This window comes from Pseudomassariella vexata (assembly GCF_002105095.1).
Source record: "Pseudomassariella vexata strain CBS 129021 chromosome Unknown BCR38scaffold_1, whole genome shotgun sequence".
Taxonomy (NCBI): Eukaryota; Fungi; Ascomycota; class Sordariomycetes; order Amphisphaeriales; family Pseudomassariaceae; genus Pseudomassariella; species Pseudomassariella vexata.
Genome location: NW_024467956.1, coordinates 2,296,649 through 2,321,181, shown reverse-complemented (window position 1 = coordinate 2,321,181; position 24,533 = coordinate 2,296,649). Strand labels below are relative to the sequence as shown.

The window sequence follows — 24,533 nt, the reverse complement described above, 5'->3', positions numbered from 1 at the left end:
GACTTTCAAGTTCACCGAGCTTTACGCATGGACGTTCTGGTGTCGGCCCACGTAACGGACATGATACGATGCCTTTTCTCGTACTTGGCGGGTATTTTAACTCTTTCGGAATGAACTCGAGGCAAAGTGCGCCAGTGAAGTGATCAGACGGCCAGGGTAAAGTGTCAGCAACGGTGGCCGGCATGGATCTTGCTGCCGACATGTCATGCCAACCAAATGACTTTGACTCTCTGGTGCTCCGCTATGGATGCTGTTGGTGCTGAGTTTTTGTTTCTGGTGGAGAGCATCCTGAAGGCCATACTCCAGAGAGAAGCTTACGGAACAGTCGTAAGCGGTTTGCATGTGTGATGGATGAGCTGTCGGGGAATATGGCAACTGGTTCCTCTATAAATTAGCGAAGCACGGAATGGTCTGTTCAATCGTTCGCCATCTACCATCTACGTCGTTGCTTCTAGACCACCATCCATTCTCATTCATTGCGACAGAAAAATGGGCTCCACATTGAATAACTCGTCTCAACCGGTCGGTTCGTACCGTGATACCGGCATTGATGTGCTCATTGTGGGCACTGGGCTGGCGGGCCTTACGGCTGCTATAGAGTGCGTCCGCAAGGGCCATCGGGTGCAGGTGTTGGAGAGGCACGAAGAAATTAGTACTATGGGTATATTATTTCTGTCTCACCCGGCATGTTGGTTGAGTGACTGACACAACAATCAGGCGATATGTATTTCATGGGCCTCAGCGGCACGCGCTTCTTCAAGCATTGGCCCGACATGGCTAGGGAGTACGATGAAATTTCATTACATGACTGCTGGATGGAGACATTCAAGCATAGTGGGGAGTGTATGATTCCATTGCTCAAGGTGGCCGAGAGGCTTAAGGAAGCGGGGCTGGACCCTGACACGCCACCTGGCGCATTTCAAATGCGGCCTTTGGTATACAGGATGTTTGTTAATCAGGTCGAGCGGCTCGGCATCGAGGTGCTCTTCGGCAAACGAGTTGTCAAGTACTTCGAAAATGGTGATAAGGCTGGAGTCGAGACGGAACACGGCGAGACATTTGAGGCCGACATGGTCATAGCCGCCGACGGAGTCGGATCTAAGAGCCAGGAGATTGTTGGTGGTCAAGTCAGAGCTGCTAGTTCAGGAAGGGCGATGTGGCGCGCCGCCTTTCCTGTCAGCCATCTCGACCAGGACCCTCAAGTCAAGGAATTCTTCCAACTCAAAGATGGCCACGACCCCGTTGTAAGGACTTTTCTCGGTCCTGGTACCTATGGGCTTACCTTGACGCGCGACGACGTCATGGTTTGGATTATCAACCACGATGTAAGTATTGCGGCATGAGCATATTTTCTGATCTAACATGCGTATATAGGCAACTGGTGATGAGCGCGAGTCTTGGCACCATACTGTTGAAGCTGACGACGTGTTGGCTAACATGGACAAGAGTGTTGTTGGTACTTCCGAGGGCTGGGCTCCTATTTTCAAGCAGTTAGTCCGTATCACGCCACCAAAGACGATTGTTAACTTCGAACTCTTCTGGCGCAACCCTCAGCCGTCATGGTGCTCTCCCACCGCTCGCATTGTCCAAATTGGCGACGCTGCCCACTCCTTCCTCCCCTCGTCTGGCAACGGTGCCACTCAGGCTATTGAGGACGCTGTATCACTAGCTTCTTGTTTACACCTGGGCGGTAGTGCCAAAACCGTGCCTGAGTCGGTTCGTGCCCACATCCGCTTCCGCTTTCTACGCTGTGCCTGTGCTCAGAAACTTGGATTTCTCAATGCGGAACGCTTACAGGCCACCAACTGGGACAAGGCCAAGCTCGACCCTCGCAAGGCTCAGCCTAAACATCCGCGTTGGGTTTGGTCTCATGACCCTGAAACTTACGCGCACGACAATTATGACAGGTGCATTGAAAGCATGCGAAATCATGTCCCAATGGATCAAGATGATGTCATCCCTCCTAACTACCCGCCAGGCTATAAATACGTGCCTTGGAATATTGATGAGATTATGGCCAACCTGGAAAAGGGAATTCCTGTTCAGCTTGGGTCGGGAAATTGGGAATGAGTATCAGGTCTAGCCGCGTCGCCTTAAGCCATATGCGAGTCATGTTAGTCTGAATGGTGTTTGGGAGAGAAGGAAACGAATTGGATTTGTCAAATAACAATGCTACAATGCTAATCATGTGCCAATTTTGGACCCTTTGTCTGTGGAGTGTTTCATGAATTGTAACGCCGTTCGCAAGGGCTCTTACCTCCTTAAGTTATTTATTGTCAGGCACAATGTCATGTCAAAGAGTTTGTACACTACCAGTTATCGTCACGGTATTCTGCAGTTCAGAATACCGTAAGCTAGGCTCATGGTAGAATAATCTCAAGAATAGTCAATGCGATCATAACATAACAAATTTGTCCAGTGAATTTATGCTTCGAGCGTGAAGCTAAGTTTTTACAGATATGTCGCAATGGGAATAGCTAGTGAATCTATTAATAGCTAGCGTTAGGCTAGCATATTAAGTGGAGCGCTTCCCCTCGGCGAGGGTGGTTATTATCCCCAGGCCTAATAAAATGGCGGCCTAGAAGTGAACCCTGGCGGCTAGCGGCCAATAGCGTTGCTCAGTATAGTAGGGAAGGTTATGGACATAGCTATAAGCTAGCGTATCACTAAAGTAGCGGAGAAGGCCGGCCTACTGCTAAAACGGCCAAATAGGTAACTGTGCTAGGTGTCGAATATCACGTGTGTCCAATCGAGTAGTCAGCAGTGCGTAAGATTGTATATGAATGAGGTGTATTCTTCTCTGTGTTCTATTCTCGCGAACTCCCGTTGCTCTGCCCTTTATAGATTCTTCCGGAAATGTCGGAGGTGCATTGTTCAGGTGTCTGACCCCGAACTTCGGAGTTACTTTCGGGAAGAGGGGTTCATTTCGCCGTCTGAACTTCAAGTGACACTAGTCTTCTCTAGTGCCATATTATTTCTGAACCTAGGAACCAGGTGCCCTATCTGACACACCCCTTCAGCATTGTCCGCAGGACCATGCTGACATACTGCTTTCCAGATCTCTAGGTCATTCTTCCTGTTCCAAACAATCCTATTATCAGTCAAGATGGAAGTCAACCTCTCCTCCCACAAGGTTATCTTCCATTCTGCTGAAGTCCTCAACTGTTAGTTCCCGCATCCGCCGCTGCTGAATTTTCATAGCCACATCGGTGAGGCCTATCTGTCGGACGAAGGTCTCGTGTTGATCAGAAGCCAATGCTTTCGTCGGGCCGTCAGCGATCATAAGGTCGGTTGGGACGTAGACAACCTCAATATCTCCTGTAACTGCTGCCTGCCGCAGCCAGTGGTTGTGGATATCAACATGACGGAGCTTGGTCTTTAGTGCCATGAGATCACTATTGATCAGGCGTATAGTCTGCTTGTTATCACACTCCATCCTGACTGCAGTAGTGTCCAAGGACACCCCTAATTCCTTCAGAAGTCGGGACATGAATATCGTCTCTTTAGTGGCCTGCACAAGCGACAGCAACTCCGCTTCAGTTGTTGAAGTAGTCACTGTGTCTTGCTTATTAGCTCGCCAGCCAATAGTGCCACCAAAGAGCTTCATAATGTATGCTTGAGAACTCTTCCTGTCCAGTGTATTGTCTGCGAATGAAGCATCGCTCGCGGTGTAAAATTCGTCAGATCCTCCAAATTGAAGGGCCAAAGTCCTGGTATTTTTCAGGTACTGAAGAACTCGGTCAGCTGCGGCGTGGTGTTTTGGTCCTGGATTAAGATTGAACCGCGCTAGCCGAGACGCCGCAAATGCGATATCTGGTCGTGTGGCAACTGCGATATACATAATTGATCCGACTTTACGCTGATAGATGTTTATTGTGGCGTAGTCAGACCGCTCTTCGTAGGGTAAGAGCTCTTCGGTTGACATTGGCGTTTCGACGGATCGTTTCTCAGGTTCGGTAGCAAGATTCGAGATTTTGTCCGCATAGTTAGATTGACATAGCCAGATCAGCTTTTGTTCTCGGTCCCGTAGAACTTCGATGCCCAAGAACCACTGCAGGTCATCTCCGCCAGTCAGCTCGTAAGACTGTCGTAACCGTTCCACTGTAGAGAGTGCTACAGATCGATCCTTCTCATGGAATGCGACGACGATATCGTCCACGTAGAAGAAGATTAGTATATTCTTGCCAGTATAGCAGCAGGGCTCATGAGGGACTGGCTTGAAACCATACTTAGCTAGAGTAGATGTGAACTCTTCCTGCCAAAGTAGAGGTGACTCTCGCAGTCCGTAGAGTGCTTTGAGTAGCAAGAGTATCGTGCTTCTTTTTCTATAGCCAGGTGGCATTCTCATATATACTGGATGAGGCAGTTTAGCATTAACGAATGCATTGACTGCGTCGTACTGAAGTAATTCCAAATCAAACCTGGCTGCAATTGCGATAAGAGATCGAAATGACCTTCCAGCTAGAGTTGACGCATATGTATGTTCGTATACAGACTTAGCCTGCTGGTCACCACGCACCACGAGGCGCGCTTTACACTTGATAAACCAGCCATGCTTGTCAAACTTGTATACGTACACCCACATACAGTCAAGTACTGGCTGTCCCCTAGGGGTATCACTAGCGACTTCGCGCCATGTGCTCATCTCTCGATGGCTCGCGAGGTGCTGTCTTTCAGCTTCTTGGAACTCCCTCTTCATTGGATGTTCCTCGCGCTTCCCAGGCTGGCCAGTTAGGTCCTTGTGCGTTTTAGGCAAAGGAGGCATCTCACGCCTGTGTACCTTAACTCCAGCCTCCAGCTTCGCTCTGATTGCAGGCCTCTTCAGAGTAATAACTGGAGGACCTGAGGGATCACTGTTTTTCGAAGCAAAGGCTCGGTCCAGCATTCTGGTGACCCTTGCCTTACTGACTAGTTGTCCATTCATCTGGCCAGCTGGGCTTGAGAGTATGCCTGCGTTGAACGCGGCAGCCCATGTTGCTGACCGGACTTCCGTAACATCTGACATCAGTCGAGGTACCGGTATAGGGGATGCTGTAACATCCCTTATCTCGTTGGTTCCTGAGCTTCGAATTGCAGCGGCCAATAAACATGCAGGCGGAGGCGGTGAGAGAGACGGGGACAGATAGGAGGCGAAAACTGCGGTGGTATAGGGGTGATCAGTCCCTCCAGCGTGCTCAGTTATTTCGGACCCCCCCTGAGCTGGCTCGTGAGTCTGCTCAGCGGCTTCATCGGTTGCTATCCTTGTATCCTCGTCCTCATCACCCTGCTCGAACGCAAGCATTGAATCTTGGTCTTGAACTTCGTAAATGTTTTGTACTTCGTAAACACATTCGTCTTCAGCATGTCTGGCAGCTGTTGATTCATGTTGTTTGGCATCCCTGAGCTTAACTTGGTTAAGCAGTGCCTCCATTTCCTCTGTTGATATACCGAGGAGCTCATCCTTGAGTGTCTCTAGCGAACCACTAAATGTCTCTTCCTCATTGAAGATAACATCTCGTGTGCTGATCATCTTATTCGTGTGAGGATTCCAAATTCGGTAGATGTTTGTAGAGCTGTAGCCGACAAGGTATCCAATCCATGCCCTCGGGCTCAGCTTTTTCATGCGATTTGACTTCCGAAGTGTATCTGTCGTAAGTGCGTAACACTTACAACCATATACTTTCAGATGTCGTTGGTCAGGCTTCTTTGCTGTGACTGTGGTTCTGTCCCTGTTGGCCACGTAGGTGTAGAAACGCTCATATGGTGACTTCCAATTGTACAAGTACTTAGGAGTCCTGCTGTACAGGTATACACTTGCCTGGTAAATTTCTTTCCAGAGGAAGCTTGGAAGTTTTGAGCTTGCTCTCATAGCTCGCGATTTCTCCTTGACCACACCCCCTAAGCGCTCGGCACCACCGTTCTGGGCTTGTGTATGTGGAGCAGAGGGCTTGACTTTGAGATATCGTGCCTGGAGCCACCCCTTCAGTTTGAAGGATTGTGTGATCTCGTTGTCGCACTCGATTGACTTTGGTTTGATGTCGAATTGTCGCTCGAGGATACCGAAAACATCATCCAGTGCTTCAATAATTGACTCTGCTGTCTTGTCTCTCATGTAGTAGTCCCATGAGTATCCGGAGTATCTGTCGGTGAACAGACACAGTCTTGAGAAGCCCTCGTCGTCTTCTTCGAGATCGTGGAAATCCACCGCAATGCAGCTTCCTGGTTCTGTTTCCGGTTCCTTTGGAATCCGGGATACTTGTCGCTTAGTCTTGGCGGTGCCACAGCCATCACACTCAGTAGTCTTTGGGCCAAAGGGACCCTTGACCTTGACTCCTTCTGAATGGCTAACCAAGTGCTTCAGTGCCTCTGGGCCTGGGTGGCCCATACGAAGATGCCAGCGTTCTGCTGTGACCAGTTTTGGCTTACCTTTTGTAGCAGAAATGTGTTGATTGCGACGTGTAAAGAAGGTTTGTGGGGTTATTTCCAGTGGCAAGTATTATATTACGACTTGGTCGAACATCTCCGTGATCTGACACACCAGAGAATTGTCCTTCCGTCGTAATGAGTTGTTCGGATACTTGTTATCCCACCAGTACCCCTTGCGTCGAAGCAGTCGAAGAGATACGAGGTTATAGGCGAACCCTCTACACCAGGCCACATCATGAAGCCTCAGTATATTTGGTCCTTGGTCGCCCTGTACCTCAATATCAACGTCTCCGTATCCTTCAATTTTCATTATGTCCTTGCCTGCGTAGATCACGTCTCTTGTGGCTGGCGTTCGGAAATTTTGGAACCTGCTGATCTCCTTGAAGACATGGAGAGTTGTTCCGGAATCAAGAATTGTCGAGTTCTTCAGGGGATAGGTGCTCCCTTTCCTTATCAGGAAGCTCGCTGGCACCTTGCCCATCTTGAGTTCGAACTGAGCTAGTCAACTGTTGACTGCTGCCTACTTGATCTTCTCTATTTCCTCCTTCAGACCTTTTTCTGTCCTGATCCTGTGGGCAACAAGTCTTGTAACAGTCTTGTTTTCTTTGCCTTCTTCGTAGTAGGGGTTCTTGTCTTTGAACACGTGCCAACATGATTGTAGTGGGTGCTCGCCTAGACACGCTTGGCACCAACTTGCCGATTTGTCCTCGACTGTTGTCGATTCTGCCCTTTTTCGTTTTGCTCTTCCTCCACTCCTTCTGCCATTGGTAGTCTTGCGAGGCACTGTAGGAGTGAGAGGATTCTCTTCTGCCTCGTCACATGCGTCCTGGTTGAACGTCACAAACGAGCCTCTCACAGCACGTTTTGCTGGTAGCACGCCGTTCTTCATGAGTGCAACTCGTCGCATCTCTGCAGCAATGTCCCCGACGTCGAGTCTGTCTGCTACCATATCTGATTGGCGTGTCATGCTGAAGGTTGTCGTCCATGTAGGCCATATCCCGGACAGGGCCTTCAGAAGGTCTCTTCCCCAGGAGTCAGAGTTGATCGTCTCTCCAATCTTCTTCTTCTTTCCAGTGAGGACTACCTTTTCCCAGGTATCAATCCAGTCGTTCATGTCCTTTGGTGGACTAGTTAACGGTTTGAGGTGACTCAAGTAGGCGTCCCGGGCTGCCGGTCTTGCGTCCTCTTCGTATGCTTGTCCTACAAGTGCAAGATTGGTGTACCACTGATCCAGAGATTCGTCCTCACCACAGTGGTGTTTCTTGAGATCTGGATGGATGTGCTCGGTTACCCAGTTTCTGAGCTCGATCCTATGGTCCCGGTGTTCCTTGTACTCTCGGTAGTCTTGTTGATACGCAGAAGTGTCGATGGCATACTCAGCCTTGCCGTCCTTTGATAGCTCAGATGGTTTGTAGGAACCATCTCAGGTGCGGCTTCGATATCTGGCGAGTTTTCAGAGCGCTCTGCGATTTCAATCTGGCTCTCTCTCCAGGCCACCTGAAAAGCCCTTTCCAGGTTCTTGTCGACTGTGTAGTCTTTCACGACTGGCTTCTTAGGAGGTGTAGGCCAGTAATGTCGATTAGTAGGTCTGATATACTTCCAGAGATCCATGGCTTTGGCTTTGCCTCTGAACTCTGCTGACCATTCTTCCCAGTACTTGCCAGAGGCTAGGAAGGTTGTGTTGGCGTATTTGTTTGACATTGTGATTTTCTCGAAGGGAGGCCGTGACATGCCTAAATGAAGTTCTGTGAAAAAACAATGATGCCAGAGGCAGTGAGACTCTTAATTGTCGAATATCACGTGTGTCCAATCGAGTAGTCAGAAGTGCATAAGATTGTATATGAATGAGGTGTGTTATTGTCTGTGTTCTATTCTCGCGAACTCCCGTTGCTCTGCCCTTTATAGATTCTTCTGTCGGCTGGTGTAGTTGGTCACTTCGCTGGTAGATAAGTCCCGATTTCAGCCTCGCCCACTTGGGTCGGTGACGAGTCGCGGGTTCGAATCCTGCAGCTGACACACAAGGGGGTTTAGTCAACCCTTATGGCGCGCTGCCCACCTTGTTGACTTCGCCTACCTAGCGATAATAGGGAGATTGGTGCAGTTTAGGATTACGAGCATCCTAGCCAGTCGACCGTCAAGCACTACGTCGGCGGAATATAACTCGACAGCCGGTCCAGAATTCGAATCGTTAATCCGACCCCTTATCGGACCCCCTCTCGCCGCGATTCTTGCGAGCGTCTAGACCACGTTACGGTCTATCCACTTGAGCGTATGGTTGAGATGTATACGCTCGACGAGAACCCCAATTAGCAGATACTACGACTTGTCGCGACAAAAAAAATAGTCGAGCATCTTCTGCACATCAGCAGCATCCCACCCCTGAGGACGAATTTAAGTGCCACATTACCACACTTATCGGTAGTTCAGGCAGGGGTTGTAGCACAGACTTAGGGAGGGACAGGAGGTTTAGTAGTCGTTTGGCTACAAGTTTACCTGTATAACCGCCCGACGCGGCTTAAGGGCCCGCTATATCATCTATAGCCCCTTAAGGGAGTACTTGTAGAGGTACCGAGGGTTAACACCTACGGCGTATTTAATATTATTTTTAGATTCTTCCGGAAATGTCGGAGGTGCATTGTTCAGGTGTCTGACCCCGAACTTCGGAGTTACTTTCGGGAAGAGGGGTTCATTTCGCCGTCTGAACTTTAAGTGACACTAGTCTTCTCTAGTGCCATATTATTTCTGAACCTAGGAACCAGGTGTCCTATCTGACAACCGGAGGCGTCTACCCTATGCCAGATCAGGACCGGAAAAATAAGACTATCAGCTTTCTTATTTAAGATAGGAGCCTTCGGTGTGTACTCGCCGTTATGCCGCTGTGGAGAGGCCCCCGAGACGACAGAGCACGTAATCCTCTTTTGCGGCCTGCTGGAAAAGACGAGAGAGCGCCTACGGGCCACTATCGCACCATGGCCGCTGCATACACGTAGAGACCTGGCAACGGCGACGGGGAAACCAGTAGTCAGCGGGACTATCACAAGGTGGCTACTCAGGACTGGCCGGATAGCGTTTAGGCCCGGATAATATCGATCTTCTCAGGGGGACTTTGTTAGTAGGGTGAGAACTAACATAGTATTGTGGTGGACGTAACGCAGTCGCTAATAGAGCGAACCTACGTAGCAGCGTATGTATTTAGTCCAGCCATTAGGGCACGGTTTGACATACGGGAGCACTTGTAGAGGTACCGGGGGCTTCGAGCCTACGGCGTATTTAATAATAATAATAATAACGTGATCCACAAGTCATTTTCGCACACAAGTCACTTTCGCACACAAGTCACTTTCGCACTTTTCTTGGCACCTTCAAGTAATTCAGTAATATCCTATGCATAACCCGCATTTTATCCTTTAAATTACTCAAAATCTTCTTCATTATCAGTTTCTACTTCTATTGAACAAGTCCTTGCATTATGTCCAGTCCCTCCGCAAATACCACAGCGCCTTATACCGGTCTGCCGGCGCTTTACAGGACGACTGCTTTCCCCTTCTTCCTCCTCCATAACCTTGATATCACCCCTCAAGGCCCGTAAAACTTGTGCATCACCTATACTAAGTGCTCCTCCATATTGGATTTGCTTATTTTTCGTCCTACGACGCTTACTTAGTATATGGTTCGTCTCACAAAGCTCTTCGTTCTCCCGACGTAATAATGCATTCTCATGCATCATTGCATGCGTAGCCTTCGTAGTCGAGTTAATTGAGTTCAAAATATGCGTCGGCGAGCTGTCTTGATGCCTCTGGACGCTACTTTTAATCAAAGTTGACTGCGATTCGGCTTCGAGGGTGTTGGTAGGCGTCTTAGAAACCCAGACGGAGGGAGGCAATTGGGGGTCGGGTGTCGGTATTCGTACTACTTTTGCGATATCCAACGTAGATATGACCCTATCCGGGTTAAAAGGAACAAGTCCAGCTGCTTCGAATCCTGATCTGATGTTTTTTTCGTGAAAAGCACCAATGAAAGCTTCTAAAAACCCAGCTAAGAAATCCTGCTTCTCAATATGGGTTTGATGCCTTCGCCTTAAACCCTCCACGAACGCACCGTACAGCCGTTTCAACACACTAAAAGATACCAAATCCAAAGGCTGGAGCTTGTGAGATGAATGGGAAGGCATACACAATGTAATTACGCCGTGCGCCGCGAGGTAAGTCTCAAAATCCATCGAGTGGTGGCTCTCGTGACCATCCAATATTAAGAGACTTTTCGCACCCTTCCGACGGCTAATAATATGTTGAACAAAGTGTTTTGCCCATTACACACCAATATTATTAGTAGTCCAACCGTTATGGGAAAGGTCGACCTTCCAGTTGGCCGGTAGGTCGTTACCGCGATACCACGAAGCAAGATGAACCTTGCCCGCGAAGATGATGTACGGCGGTACCGGCCAACCTTGCGAATTAATAGCCTGGATCACCGTAACCCATTCCCGACCTCCTTGTGTAGCCTGTCTAGGCCGTCCGTGTCTTTCTGCACTCGTTACAACCATACCGGTTGTGACGGTCAACCCTCGCAGACTCACTACAACCAGGTGACGTACAGCTGGAACACCTGCCATGGCAGTGCCAGGTGGGAAGCCAATCATAACCCTTGTAGGAGCCCCGCCAAGCGTGGATGACTTAGTCGCGCTCCCTCAAACCTAAGTTGTCATCTTCTTTCCTTCGCTCCTTAGAGTAGAATCTTGGTCGATAGCACCTAATCGAGGTCTATACCAATGCGATGCAACCCAGGTCGTGACACCGGTTGTGATTATGCCCATTAGGAAGCCCGTCTCGTCAAAGTTGTAGATATCCTCCGGTAAGATACCGTATTTAGCGATTGTGTCCCTAACAAGCTCAAACCACGCGTAATACGTGATATGATCTTCGCTAAATACCCTCTGGTAATCAATTCGACGGTTTAAACGCGTTCGGAGGTCTTTTCGGCGGTTAACGAAGTTCGTGGTCCAGTTCTTGCCGACGGGGGGCGCGTCGCGTACGCGTCGTAGGATATTCGCCATTTCTTCAACGTATCGAAGCCGAGGAGGAAATGCTCGCGCATCTAGCTCAATTATACGTCGGGCAATCGTATCCTCTTCGGTTTGAGTTAGATTTCGTTTTAACATATTAGCTTTGTGTCGCGTTTGGTCGCCGTCGAATCGATTCTTTAGTGTACGGTCGCAAACGTTGTAGATACGGCCAAGCTTACGCCATGAAATTTCAGGGTTGCGCTTTTTAGCTTGGATAGCTAGCTGAAGATCGGCTTCTTTGGATTTACGAGGCATGTTGTGGGAGGGAAGAAAAGTGCAAGCCAAGTTAAAAGGTTGAAATATTTGAAAAAGTGCGAAAGTGACTTGTGTGCGAAAATGACTTGTGGATCACGTTATAATAATATATCTCTAGTAGAGCAGGCAGATATTTCTAAATCAAAGTCTTTATTAAGGGAAGACTTAGAACTAGAGCTACTGCATGTCACGACCTGGGTTGCATCGCATTGGTATAGACCTCGATTAGGTGCTATCGACCAAGATTCTACTCTAAGGAGCGAAGGAAAGAAGATGACAACTTAGGTTTGAGGGAGCGCGACTAAGTCATCCACGCTTGGCGGGGCTCCTACAAGGGTTATGATTGGCTTCCCATCTCACACTGCCACGGCAGGTGTTCCAGCTGTAATTCACCTGGTTGTAGTGAGTCTGCGAGGGTTGACCGTCACACTGCACAAGTGTACGGGATCGGGGTATGTAATTAACAAGCTAAGGTGTATGTAGAATCATCTTCTAATTAGCTACAAAAAGGTATATATATCTTGTTTCTAAGCCTAATAGCTACTAAGTTATGTGTAATTAGACTAGTAGTGCTTTCCATAGTTATATTGGCTTAGCGAAAGGGTGGCATGGTAGGTGTAACGTCGTAAACCGAACATATCGCATTTTCTTATCATCTTTACTGGAGTTTGTGGACTACTTCGAGATGTATTAATCGCAACCAGCTTCATTCAGGCTGTCTATATTCCATACGAAACCATTAAATACCAATACTTAAGTAACGTTTCGGGGATATCCTCCCCTGTACTCTTCTCGCAATTTGTTAGGCAACCTTGGTGGGCTTTGCCAAGACCACCAAGGTTACCACGTGACTTAGCCCTTCGGGACTAAGTCCAACCTTCGTGCTCCATAGGACTAGATAGAATGTCATGCTTTTACAACCTCACAAATCTTTGACCACCTTTGCGTGTAACACAATTGATCTACCAAATCAAGAACTCGATTGCTACGTAACCTATCGCAGACTTCAGAAATCCATTCATGCTGAAGCTGGGAGCCCTTGGTCTTCCTTAGTAGGCTTTCCGTTGATGAATGCTCCCTGACATGAAGCTGCGGTGGATGGAGCTTCGCTCAGCATGCCCATATCCCCAATTTCTCAAAATCAATCAACCCACAATGAAATAATGGCCATTTAAACTCAAGAGTGAGTAAGCAGAAGCTGACTGGACCTAGCTCAACCCCAAACCGTGAAAAGGCTGCGAGCACCGAGTTAGACCTCAGGGACCTTCTCGGGCTCGCTGCTGCGCGACTTGGGCTGCGAGCTAGCGTCGGTGTGCTTTGAGCTGGACTGACCGGAATTTGCCGAGGGCCCCGAGTGTCTTTTACAGCGCCTCGAAGATGTGTCGTTAAATCGGCGCCAGGAGATGCGGCTAGACGACCAGATAGGCGGCAAGTTGGAAACAATGACGGAGACGAAGGTCTCGCGGCATGCCCAAGCACCTGACTGCGATGCGCCGGTCTTTGAATTCTACATGTTAATCGTGAGTCTGGCAATCCCGTTTTCCATATATTATGTGCCAAGAAGATGTGTCGTGACATACCTCCATGAGGAAAACGCAGCGGAGGATGGCTGCGGCCATGACGAAGAAGGCACCCGAGAAAAGCGCACATAGGCCAAATTTTTTGCCATTGCTGATCCCGGCCTTCCACATCATGGGCAGTGGAATTGACATGAGATATGTATCGGTGATGACGTCAAGACAGACGCAAGTGAAAATGAAGAGATGCGAGATGGCGGCCTGGCAGAAATCTGCATTTCCATTGTCAGCAGCGGGTAGCCAATCGATTTGACTTGAGGCTGGGTACTTACTGCCGGGGTCAGGGTTGATCTGCCAGTACTTGCCGAAGGGGAAACAGCCAGCAAGAAGGGTCAAGTGAGTCCAAATCCAAGTGACGCAGATAACAGCGAATCCGATCTTAATGCGCTGCTCATAGCCCTGAAGACTTTGCTATATATCTGGTGTCAACATCTGAGCGTGCCAGGGTGACTTCATAGTGAACCTACCGTGAGACGAAGGTAGAAGAAACAGACGGACAACTTCAAAGTCCACAGCAAGGCAGTGTAACTGTTCTGGCCAGCAATCTGCGTCTTTGAGCCTCCGATTCTACATTCTAATCAGTATTTCCCGATCCGAACTGGGAATATATTTCTATCGCCATGCTTACCTCAAGTACTCTTCGTGACTGCCAGGAATGACGGCGGCTCTCTCTTCGTCCGTCATTCCATTGTTGGCAATTCCGTACCAGTGGGCGTCGACAGACCAAGCGAGGTACGTCTCGGCAGCATAGATAAACTAGAAAGACTAAATATTACCATGTGAATGACAGCAACTTCGCCAGCTTGACTTACTGCAGCAAGTATCATGAGGTAGTCATCGACATAGAGTCGGCTCCAACCCATGGCACCAATGCGGAAGGCGAGGCGCAGAAATATGAAGAAGAGCCCGAAGCCCAGTAGGGAGAACAGCTCGAGGTAGTGGCTCTCCATCTTGGTCTTGTGCTGCAACTAGGATGACAACGGCACAGTTGCCAGCTTAGCTGGCAAGATGATGAAGGAAGCGGCGAAGAAGAGCAGTTTCCTGTTGCAAAGGCCCTAGATTTAGGTGGCAGAGAGTGATGGGTCGAGAAATTGGTAAATTCAAAATTGTGGAAGTGAATTGAAATAAGTACTAGAAAGAAAAGAGTGAGACTAACTGGCTGACCGATGGGACACTGGGGATTTTGGGATGAATATCAATGTATCCAGAATGATGCTGGATATAGGTATGATTTTACTAGGTGCCTGAGGAAACTCACCTTGGGAAAAGAAACGGCACTTTGAAGTGGTTACTTGGATACTCAATCTGGAGCTCGCAGACTTGATCTGGCGAGTTCACGAGGCAGTCACGTATAGAAGCTGGAATAACTAGTCTCTTAGTCAGGATATTGATCAGAGGTCACTACTTGCTTCACACACATAATCTATTTAGTGAGGGATTCAACCCTCAGATGATGACTCTGTACAGATCCTGTATTGGTTACGATGCTCGATGCGCAGTGTGATGTGTGTATTGACTGCTCGGAGTGCTCTGTAAGAAGTTACATCTAAGGTAGGTAGGCAGGTGCCGACCTTTTATCTACACAAGCGATTTCACTGCCTTAGGCACCACCTCAGGCACACATATGGCGCTCAATCCCACATTTACCATCATAAGAATGAAGCAAATTGAATTTTCAATAAGTGATCATATATCACCGGGAAGTGCACCATCATAGTGACTTGCTTGAACTGTTAGTTTTCAATAAGAGATACTCGACTTAAGAGCGGCCGAGGCATTTTATGTTTGAGGCTATAGCGGCGTGTATGCGATTCGGTCCTCTTAGCGCGACTACCCTAATACTACGTTCCTTAATCTAGCTATATATTTATATTCTTCTAATTAAGTAGGTCCTTGTTACGAACCACGTTCCTAACCAACACAGAATAGGCCCGTTGGCAGGCCTTAGGTGGATACCTGCAGGAAAGGACCGGAAGAAGGCCGGACCGACTAGAGAAGGTCACGTGACGGATCACGAAGAATAGGAGTGATCCAACGAGATCAGTGAAGGAGAGATGGATATATAAGGGACAGGACTCCCAGGCATTTCATAGATAGACCGTCTCTACTTCAGTGATCAATCTAAGCATCAATCTAACCCATTGGTGAGGCAAACTGCCTTAACGACTCTATTCCCGATTACCCTACTTGAATACTTCAGTTACCCAAAGCACTCTACTCCATACGTCAAACTCCGATATTATTGCTTGAGGACTCCGCAGCAGGACTTACTTAACGTCCCACACCCACATCCGGGACACCCCTACATGTGGGACACCCAAAAATGCCTCATCAACACCGCTAGCCTCTAACTTCAACCTCTTTTTTCTTTACCAATATCGATTCAATCGTTACAAAATTTTACGTACGTCTTCTTTACACTAATATGAGTCAATATACCGAAGATGATATTTATCGAGCTCTTCAAGCAATAGCTACCGGTCAAAGCCTCCGAAAAGCAGCATATGAGCATGGTGTCCCAAGGTCTACTCTTTCACGACGGATTCAGGGAGCCCAGTCAAGAGATATAGCCTTCGCTGACTACCAGAGGCTCTCTCCAGCCCAGGAATCTCATCTGGCTGAATGGGTTCGAATCCAGGCTGCTCTAGGCCTCCCACCAACCCATCAACAGCTCAAAGACTTCGCCGAGCGTATCCTACAGATCCACGGAGACACGGAACCACTTGGAAAGAACTGGGTCCAAGCTTTTATCAAGAGGAACCCTTCAGTCAAGGTCCAGAGAAGCAGAGCTATCGATTCCCAGCGTATTAATGGAGCCTCAGCTAATGTGATCAGGCAATGGTTCAAATACCTCGCTATCCCTGAGATCAAAGCTATTAAGGCCTCGAATCGATACAATATGGATGAGACAGGTATTCTAGAAGGTAGAGGATCAAATGGTCTTGTTCTAGGATCATCCGAGACTCGTTCTATACGGAAGAAACAGCCTGGATCTTGAGCTTGGACATCTCTTATAGAGTGTATCTCTGCGACTGGTACTGCACTACCCCCACTTGTGATATACAAGGGGAAGTCTGTCCAGTGTCACGACCTGGGTTGCATCGCATTGGTAGAGACCTCGATTAGGTGCTATCGACCAAGATTCTACTCGAAGGAGCGAAGGAAAGAAGATGACAACTTAGGTTTGAGGGAGCGCGACTAAGTCATCCACGCTTGGCGGGGCTCCTACAAGGGTTATGATTGGCTTCCCATCTGACACTGCCACGGCAGGTGTTCCAGCTGTACGTCACCTGGTTGTAGTGAGTCTGCGAGGGTTGACCTTCACATCCAGCAGCAGTGGTTTCCTCTGGACTTGACTCCATACGAAGCCTGGAGGTTTACAGCAACAGAGAATGGGTGGACGTCAGACTCTACGGCTATTGAGTGGCTACAAAAGATCTTTATTCCTTTGACTCAACCAGAGGACCCTGAAGAGACTAGGTTACTTATCCTAGATGGGCATAGTAGCTACGAAACGACAGAGTTTATGTACCTCTGCTTCATAAACAAGATACACTTGCTTTTCTTGCCGCCACACACATCCCACGTTCTCCAGCCTCTCGATCAGTCAGTCTTTGGACCCCTCAAGGCAGCCTATAAGAAGGAGCTTGGTTACCTTGACCGATGGGATACTACTACTGTCGTAGGGAAGAGAAACTTTCTCCTCTGCTATAGAAAGGCACGTCTAGCAGCATTGACCGCTAAGAACATTATCAGTGGATGGAAATATACTAGTCTCTGGCCTTCGAGCATAGCTAGACCCCTTATGAGCCCCCTGCTCCTTGAGAATACGTTAGCACTAATCAGACAGCCTAGTCAGTCTTGCAAAGGGTACTATGATAGTAAGGGTAGTCAGGACTGGGCGTTAGAGACATCAGCAGTAGCCTGGTCAACGCCTAAGAGGTGTCAGGGTACGGCTAGGCCGAAGGCAATAGTACAGAGTGATGGGGAGTAACGGGCGTCCCTCCTACGTAGCACCGGGTGGTCACTGGCGGTCTCAGGTAGGGGTGCCCACGGTGATGCATTGATCTCTACTCTCCCTCTATCTTCTTCCCGGGCCTCCGCCCCTTACATAGATAGCTAGAACCCGACGTCGGAGCCGCGGAGCACTAGTTTCTCCGATTGTTCCGCAAACCAAGACTTCCATATCGTGTCATGACTCGCACATCCCTACACCAGAGCCCCACCGGTGTCCCACCGGTGCCTATGGCATTCTGTTCTCTGACAAGAGGAGAGATGAGCTCCAAGATCAACTCAGCTTATTTAGCAAGCTTGATAGTGATCCAAATACCCAGCGGCTACTCTTTCGGAAAGTTCAAAAGGGCTTTGATGAGAAGGACTACCAATTAGCTGTCGCACAGCGAAAGATTGAGGTAATAGAGGCAGAGCTTGAGGCTAGTAGGGCTAGGAAGCGGAGGAAGGTCAAGATGAGCCCAAATTCGAAGTTTACTAATATCAAGGCTATTCGGAAGGCTCAAATCGAGGCTGGTGAAATTGAGGATAGTACAGATGAGTCTAGCGAGTCTAAAAACCCTAGTGACGGTGAAAGCTGTATTGTAGTCGCATTAGAATAAGTGTAAAAAAGGTTGAAGTTAATGGTTATAATATACAGCATCATTTTTAGGGCGTCCCACATGTGGGGTGTCCCGGATGTAGGTGTGGGACGTTACTAGCACAAACCCTTACAGACTCTTTAGTGGTTTACGCAGCTAGACTATTAGAGGTTTCGTTACATTTTGATCACTCTTGCTTAAGTCAGTCATCCTACGGACGCTTCAAGCAATATCACTCTCGACACCATGGCACCTCAAACCCCAACCGGAAGCACTGTGGGAAGTACTACCCCCGCGATTAACCCTGCGCAGATGCAGGCTATGATCAATCAGCTTCAGACTCGGATCCAACAGCTAGAGACCCAGCCTAGCGGTCCCCCTACTAACATCACTCGATACCAACCTCCAAACCCCAAGGCCTACGATGGTGTGAACGGTAACGTTCAAGGCTTCCTGACCCAGGTCAAAGCTTACCTTCGACACCACGAAGCCTCAATGGACTCCGAAGCCCAGAAAGTACTCTGCGCGGCAGGCTTTCTGACCGGATCGGCACTCACTTGGTTTGAACCTACGATGAGAGACTACTTGGATCACGATAATCATACGGAAAGAGATCAGGACACCCGAATGATCTTTGGCGACTACGAGGAGTTCGAACGACGACTTCGAGCTATGTTCGGCAACCCTAATGAGACTAGGACCGCTGAGAGACAGCTCCTAGGTCTTCGACAAACCACATCAGCCGCTCATTACGCCCTTGCTTTCCGGCAGGTATCGTCACACCTGGATTGGGACGAAGACGCCCTGAAGGCGCAATTCTACCAAGGACTTAAAGAAGAAGTCAAGGACGAGGTCACGCGCATGGATCGACCAGAAGATTTCACGGATTATGTGGAAATGGTCGTACGTATCGACAATCGATTGTACGAGAGACGTATGGAACGGAAGGGTCAACCTGCGAGGCAGGTACGACCTAACACAGGCCGAAGAGTGCAGCGAAACGACAATCGGGGAAGCTACAACCGTTATTCCACTTCCACCGGCGCTCACTCTGGACCTATGGACATCGATGCCACTAGACACGACAAAAGCAAGCCTAGAGGAAAAGGCTGCTTTAACTGTGGCAAAGAAGGACACTTCGCACGAGAATGCAGGCAGAAGAAACAATGGCGACCGGTACCCGAGGGGAAGCGCCAGATCAGCCTAGCAGCTCGCTACGAAGGTTGTGTGAGCGACACACCAATGTTATGCCCGGTACACGTCACGAACGACGAAGACATCGACGAGGAAGATACCAGCCCCCTTGAAGAAAACCACTCCGACCTGAATTGGACGGTATGCTACGACGACAGCTGCCCTGTCCACCACAGTGAGAAGGAAGGCGCCCAATGGTACCCTCGACGACCCGGAACTACCAGGACCCTCGCTATGACCAGACACAGCGGAGGAGTCACTAGAGAACAGGAGCAAGGATTAATTGAGGAATCGGAACGACAGATCGAACCATCGACGCAGCTTCCGACAGACCTCGAGACTAGTGAGGATGACTCCTTTGAGGAGGAAGTCCTAGAAGGATGGAAAAGCCGCGAAAACCCATAACTCTCGGAAGACAGCTCCACCGAAGAAGAAACCATCGAAAAAGAGAAAACGCACAACCCCCCCAGCCCAGGCCGAATATAATTTTACGACGACGATCAGCTCGACAGGTACCTACGAGAGAAACAGGACCTAGAGGTCGAAGGCTGGATCGCTATCCCTGGAAGAAATACAAAAGACGAAAACGCTATCCAACAAGCAATGAAGAGGCAACCCGGCGATAATATGACAAAATTCGGAGACGACGATAGAATTCACCCTACGGCGACAGACCATGAGCAACTCGCATGGATCTCGTGTGTATATCCTCGATGTGGGCTACACCTCCCCGCCAAGACAACGAACAACTGGTTCCCTAGGCGTGTGAAGGACCAAGCTATTCCACACCCCTACGAAGTCTCGGAGATTCAACATACCCGTATCACGCTACGCAGCGAAAGGGAATTCGCAATTCTACGACACGACCCCCGGTACCCCAAACGATGTGTGACTAAGGAATTCACCTGGGAAGAATGCCACCTCGACCTATGCCTCATACACTACGAAAGGAAGGCACAAGCCTGGCGAGAGAGCCAACCAAACCAAGGACGAATCGTCAAATTTATTGCACCCATATCGTCAGACGAAGAAGCAAGACCTATCGCGACTAGGCACCACAAGAAGGAATCACGTAACCTGTCACGAAGAGGACAAGCAAAAGAACGAGGGGAAAGCTCCCGAAAGCACACAAAAAACTAGTGCGATCGTATGGTCAGGGACCACGCACGATCGACACCACCAGGTCCCTAGCTGTCACAAAACATGAAGACAGCAAAGCCCACTTGATACTGGAGGTACAAGTGATGGGCAGAAAGATCAAGGCGCTCTTAGACAGCGGCGCACAAGGAAACTATATATCACCACGAATCGTCAACCGGTATAAGATACCATGGACAGGAAAAGACGCCCCATACCGACTAAGGACCGTGGATGGAGACTTAGTAACATACGGCGGAGGAATCGTTGATCGAGAAACTGCAGAACTCTCCCTCGACATCCAAGGCCAAAGAGAACGTCTCACGCTCGACATTACGGACATCACAGATCATGAGACGATCTTGGGGATACCCTGGCTGCGGGTGAGCAATCTTATAGTCAACTGGAGAACAGGCCAACTTCAGTGGGATCGACCAGGAAGGAACTTGGCCTCTGTGGTACCTAAGAAACAGGTCAGAAGCAAGATTCAGAAGACACTGGCAGGAATTCGACGCGACGAGTCTCAGGAGTCTAAGCCGATGCAAGAAATTACAGGACCAACACCCTCAGCACAGCAGCACGGCGACCTAACTGACAGCCTACCGACAGAGGCGGTCAGATTAGAAGGGATTGAGCATCCACTACAGCAAGACACAAAGGAACTCTACATCACGATACACGAAAATATCCCGATCGAATACAGAGGATATAAGACACTATTCAGCGGCACGCTTAACTTCGGATTACCAGAACATGAACCATGGGATCACGAAATACCGCTCAAACCAGGAGAACAACCAAAGTTCCATAAGATATACGGTCTAAACGAGACACAACTACAGGCACTTCGGAAGTACCTGGACGAACAATTAGCGAAAGGCTATATACGACCCTCGGCATCTCCAGCAGGATACCCTATCCTATTCGTACCTAAAAAGAACGGAGAACTACGACTCTGTGTGGACTACAGACAACTAAACGACATCACCATTAAGAATCGATACCCCCTACCCTTGATCAAGGAACTACGCGACAGACTCCATGGAGCCTTGTGGTTCACTATTTTGGATCTAAAGGATGGATACAATCTGATTCGAATCAAGAAAGGCGAAGAATGGAAGACCGCCTTCAGGACCAGATACGGACACTTCGAATACCTAGTAATGCCTTTTGGCCTTACTAACGCACCCGCTAGCTTTCAAGCTATGATCAACCACGTTTTGCGAGAACACCTCGACCACTTCGTTGTGGTATACCTGGACAATATCCTTATCTACTCAAGGACTCTCGAAGAACACCGTCAGCACGTCCACCAAGTTCTACAGAAACTACAGCAAGCAAAGCTAGTAGTGAACTCTGAGAAAAGCAAGTTCCACCAGAAGGAAGTCGACTTTGTGGGATATACGATATCCCCAGGGCAAATTCGAATGCAAGTCTCCAAGATATCAGCAGTTAAAGAATGGCCAATACCGACCTGTATTAAGGAAGTTAGAGGATTCCTCGGCTTTGCGAATTTTTATCGCATGTTCCTCAAAGGTTACGGTAACGACACCCGACCTTCAACGGACCTGACTCGGAAGGATAAACCATTCCAATGGACGCCCAGAGAGCAAGAAGCTTTTGATAAAATCAAGCAATGGATCATACAAGAACCGGTACTAGCTATGGCAGACCCCGACAAGCAGTTCGAAATCGAAACAGACGCCTCAGACTACGCTATCGGCGGACAAATAGGACAACGAGACGAAAACGGCAAGCTACACCCTGTAGCATTCTTCTCGAAGAAACTCAACGGACCAGAACTCAACTACCAGATCCACGACAAGGAACTAATGGCTATTATCGAAGCATTCAAAGAATGGAAGCACTACCTCAGTGGCACGACTTACCAAGTACAAGTCTACACCGATCACAAGAACCTTACGGCATTCACAACTGCGAAAGGCCTGAATAAACGACAAATCAGATGGGCAGAATTCCTGACGGAATTCAACTTTAAAATCATCTACTGCAAAGGCAGCGAAAACGGAAGAGCAGACGCTCTTAGCCGAAGACCCGACCACGAACAAGAAATCCCGAAGAATACACAAACTATTCTACAACTCGACGAAGAAGGAAATTTAAAATAATATTAAATACGCCGTAGGTGTTAACCCTCGGTACCTCTACAAGTACTCCCTTAAGGGGCTATGGATGATATGGCGGTCCCTTAAGCCGCGTCGGGCGGTTATACAGGTAAACTTGTAGCCAAACGACTACTAAACCTCCTGTCCCTCCCTAAGTCTGTGCTACAACCCCTGCCTGAACTACCGATAAGTCTGGTAATGTGGCACTTAAATTCGTCCTCAGGGGTGGGATGCTGCTGATGTGCAGAAGATGCTCGACTATTTTTTGTCGCGACAAGTCGTACTATCTGCTAATTGGGGTTCTCGTCGAGCGTATACATCTCAACCATACGCTCAAGTGGATAGACCGTAACGTGGTCAGACGCTCGCAAGAATCGCGGCGAGAGGGCGTGCTGCGCGCCTTCTATCGTGAGGGGACGGGTTCGCCGACGAGCGTTATCGGAAAGGCGAGGTCCGATAAGGGATCGGATTAACGATTCGAATTCTGGACCGGCTGTCGAGTTATATTCCGCCGACGTAGTGCTTGACGGTCGACTGGCTAGGATGCTCGTAATCCTAAACTGCACCAATCTCCCTATTATCGCTAGGTAGGCGAAGTCAACAAGGTGGGCAGCGCGCCGTAAGGGTTGACTAAACCCCCTTGTGTGTCAGCTGCGGGCTTCGAACCCGCGACTCGTCACCGACCCAAGTGGGCGAGGCTCAAATCGGGACTTATCTACCAGCGAAGTGACCAACTACACCAGCCGACAAGGAAATTTAGAACCTTCAAGACAGCTCAACGCAACATTTTCCTTACAACCACTACAGCAATGGAAAACCCGGATACAAGAAATACAACCAGAAAACCAGGAATATAACGGAAGAATCGAAGTACCATAAAAACTAGGAAAAGAATTAGTCAAAGACTATCACGAGCACCCAGTACACGGACATCAAGGAACGTACAAAACAACAAAACAAATACAGGAAGCCTACGACTTCCCAGGACTACGACAGATAGTCACAGAAACTATCAAGGAATGCGACTTATGTCATAAGAGCAAAACCTCTCGACATAAACCATATGGACAACTACAACCTATCGCACCACCCGACAGAGCATGGAAATCAATAGCTATGGACTTTATAGTCAAACTACCCAAATCTAAGGAGCCTTTAACTAGGACTACCTATGACAGCATCCTCGTAATCACCGAACGACTTACGAAGTACGCCTACTTCCTACCTTATAAGGAAGCCAGCACGGCAGAGGACCTAGCCTACACATTCCTGCGAGTTATCACCAGTCAGCACGGATTACCAGAGACAATCGTATCTGATTGAGACAAGCTCTTCACATCCAAGTTTTGGACGTCTTTAATGAAGCAGCTCGGCACAAAACATAAGCTATCGACAGCTTATCATCCCCAGACGGATGGACAGACCGAAAGAATGAACCAGACTCTCGAACAATACTTACGGTGTTACGTCAATGACGAGCAGAACAATTGGGTACAACTACTACCAGTAGCACAGTTCGCCTACAACAGCTCACACACCGAAGCAATCAACACGACACCATTCTATGCAAATTACGGATTCAACCCAGATATACTCCGAGAAGGCTCAGAACAAGGAACAGCTCCAGGAGCTATTATCCAGGTAGAAAAGATCAAAGGACTACAGCAGGGACTGCAGCAGGATCTACGACTTCTCAACGAAAGAATGAAACACTACGCCAATCAGAAAAGGGTTGAGGGACCAATCCTAGGGAGAGGAGACAAGGTCTACCTAATACGAAGAAACATCAAAACCAAACGACCAAGCGACAAACTCGATTTCAAGAAAATCGGACCATTCAAAATTTCAGAAGTCATTTCATCAACCAACTATCGACTATCACTACCAGACAGCATGAAGATCCACCCAGTATTTCATATTTCATTACTCGAACCAGCCCCAGAACACACGCCACTCGAAACACAGCTCGAAGCAGAAACCGACCAAAACGAATACGAGGTCGAGGAAATTCTAGACACACGTCAGAATCAAGGACAACAGGAATACCTAGTCAAATGGAAAGATTACCCACCATCGGACAACTCATGGGAACCTAAGACGCATTTGGCGCATTGTCGCCAGAAGCTTGCACAGTACCACCGGCAGCATCCAGAGGAATCAAGGAACCCAGATCAGAAAAATCTGC

The 24,533-nt window shown here is 48.6% G+C and overlaps 2 protein-coding genes across 2 annotated transcripts; one reads left to right on the top strand and one right to left on the bottom strand.

Moving 5' to 3' along the window:
* Positions 1-489: 489 nt before the first annotated feature.
* BCR38DRAFT_330092 (uncharacterized protein) lies at positions 490-2,070 on the top strand (the record flags this gene model as incomplete). The annotated part of the gene is made up of 3 exons (XM_040854928.1): positions 490-661; positions 718-1,325; positions 1,375-2,070. The coding sequence occupies 3 exons, from the start codon at positions 490-492 to the stop codon at positions 2,068-2,070; spliced, it is 1,476 nt and encodes a 491-aa protein (XP_040721124.1).
* A 10,575-nt stretch (positions 2,071-12,645) lies between these two features.
* On the bottom strand, positions 12,646-14,231 carry BCR38DRAFT_359048 (uncharacterized protein). The gene is made up of 6 exons (XM_040857144.1): positions 14,112-14,231; positions 13,928-14,055; positions 13,767-13,866; positions 13,572-13,710; positions 13,303-13,511; positions 12,646-13,229 (listed from the first exon to the last, which is right to left on the bottom strand). Exons 1-6 carry the CDS (start codon positions 14,160-14,162, stop codon positions 12,972-12,974), a joined length of 885 nt encoding a protein of 294 aa, XP_040721123.1. The 5' UTR covers positions 14,163-14,231; the 3' UTR covers positions 12,646-12,971.
* Positions 14,232-24,533: the final 10,302 nt, after the last annotated feature.

Bases quoted from the DNA above. Each gene is read 5' to 3' on its own strand.
- BCR38DRAFT_359048 (XM_040857144.1), bottom strand. From the start codon at position 14,162: ATGGGTTGGAGCCGACTCTATGTCGATGACTACCTCATGATACTTGCT. The intron at 14,056-14,111 runs GTAAGTCAAGCT...TAGTCTTTCTAG, and splicing joins ACCTCATGATACTTGCTGCA to TTTATCTATGCTGCCGAGAC. The intron at 13,711-13,766 runs GTAGGTTCACTA...CCAGATATATAG, and splicing joins TCTTCTACCTTCGTCTCACG to CAAAGTCTTCAGGGCTATGA.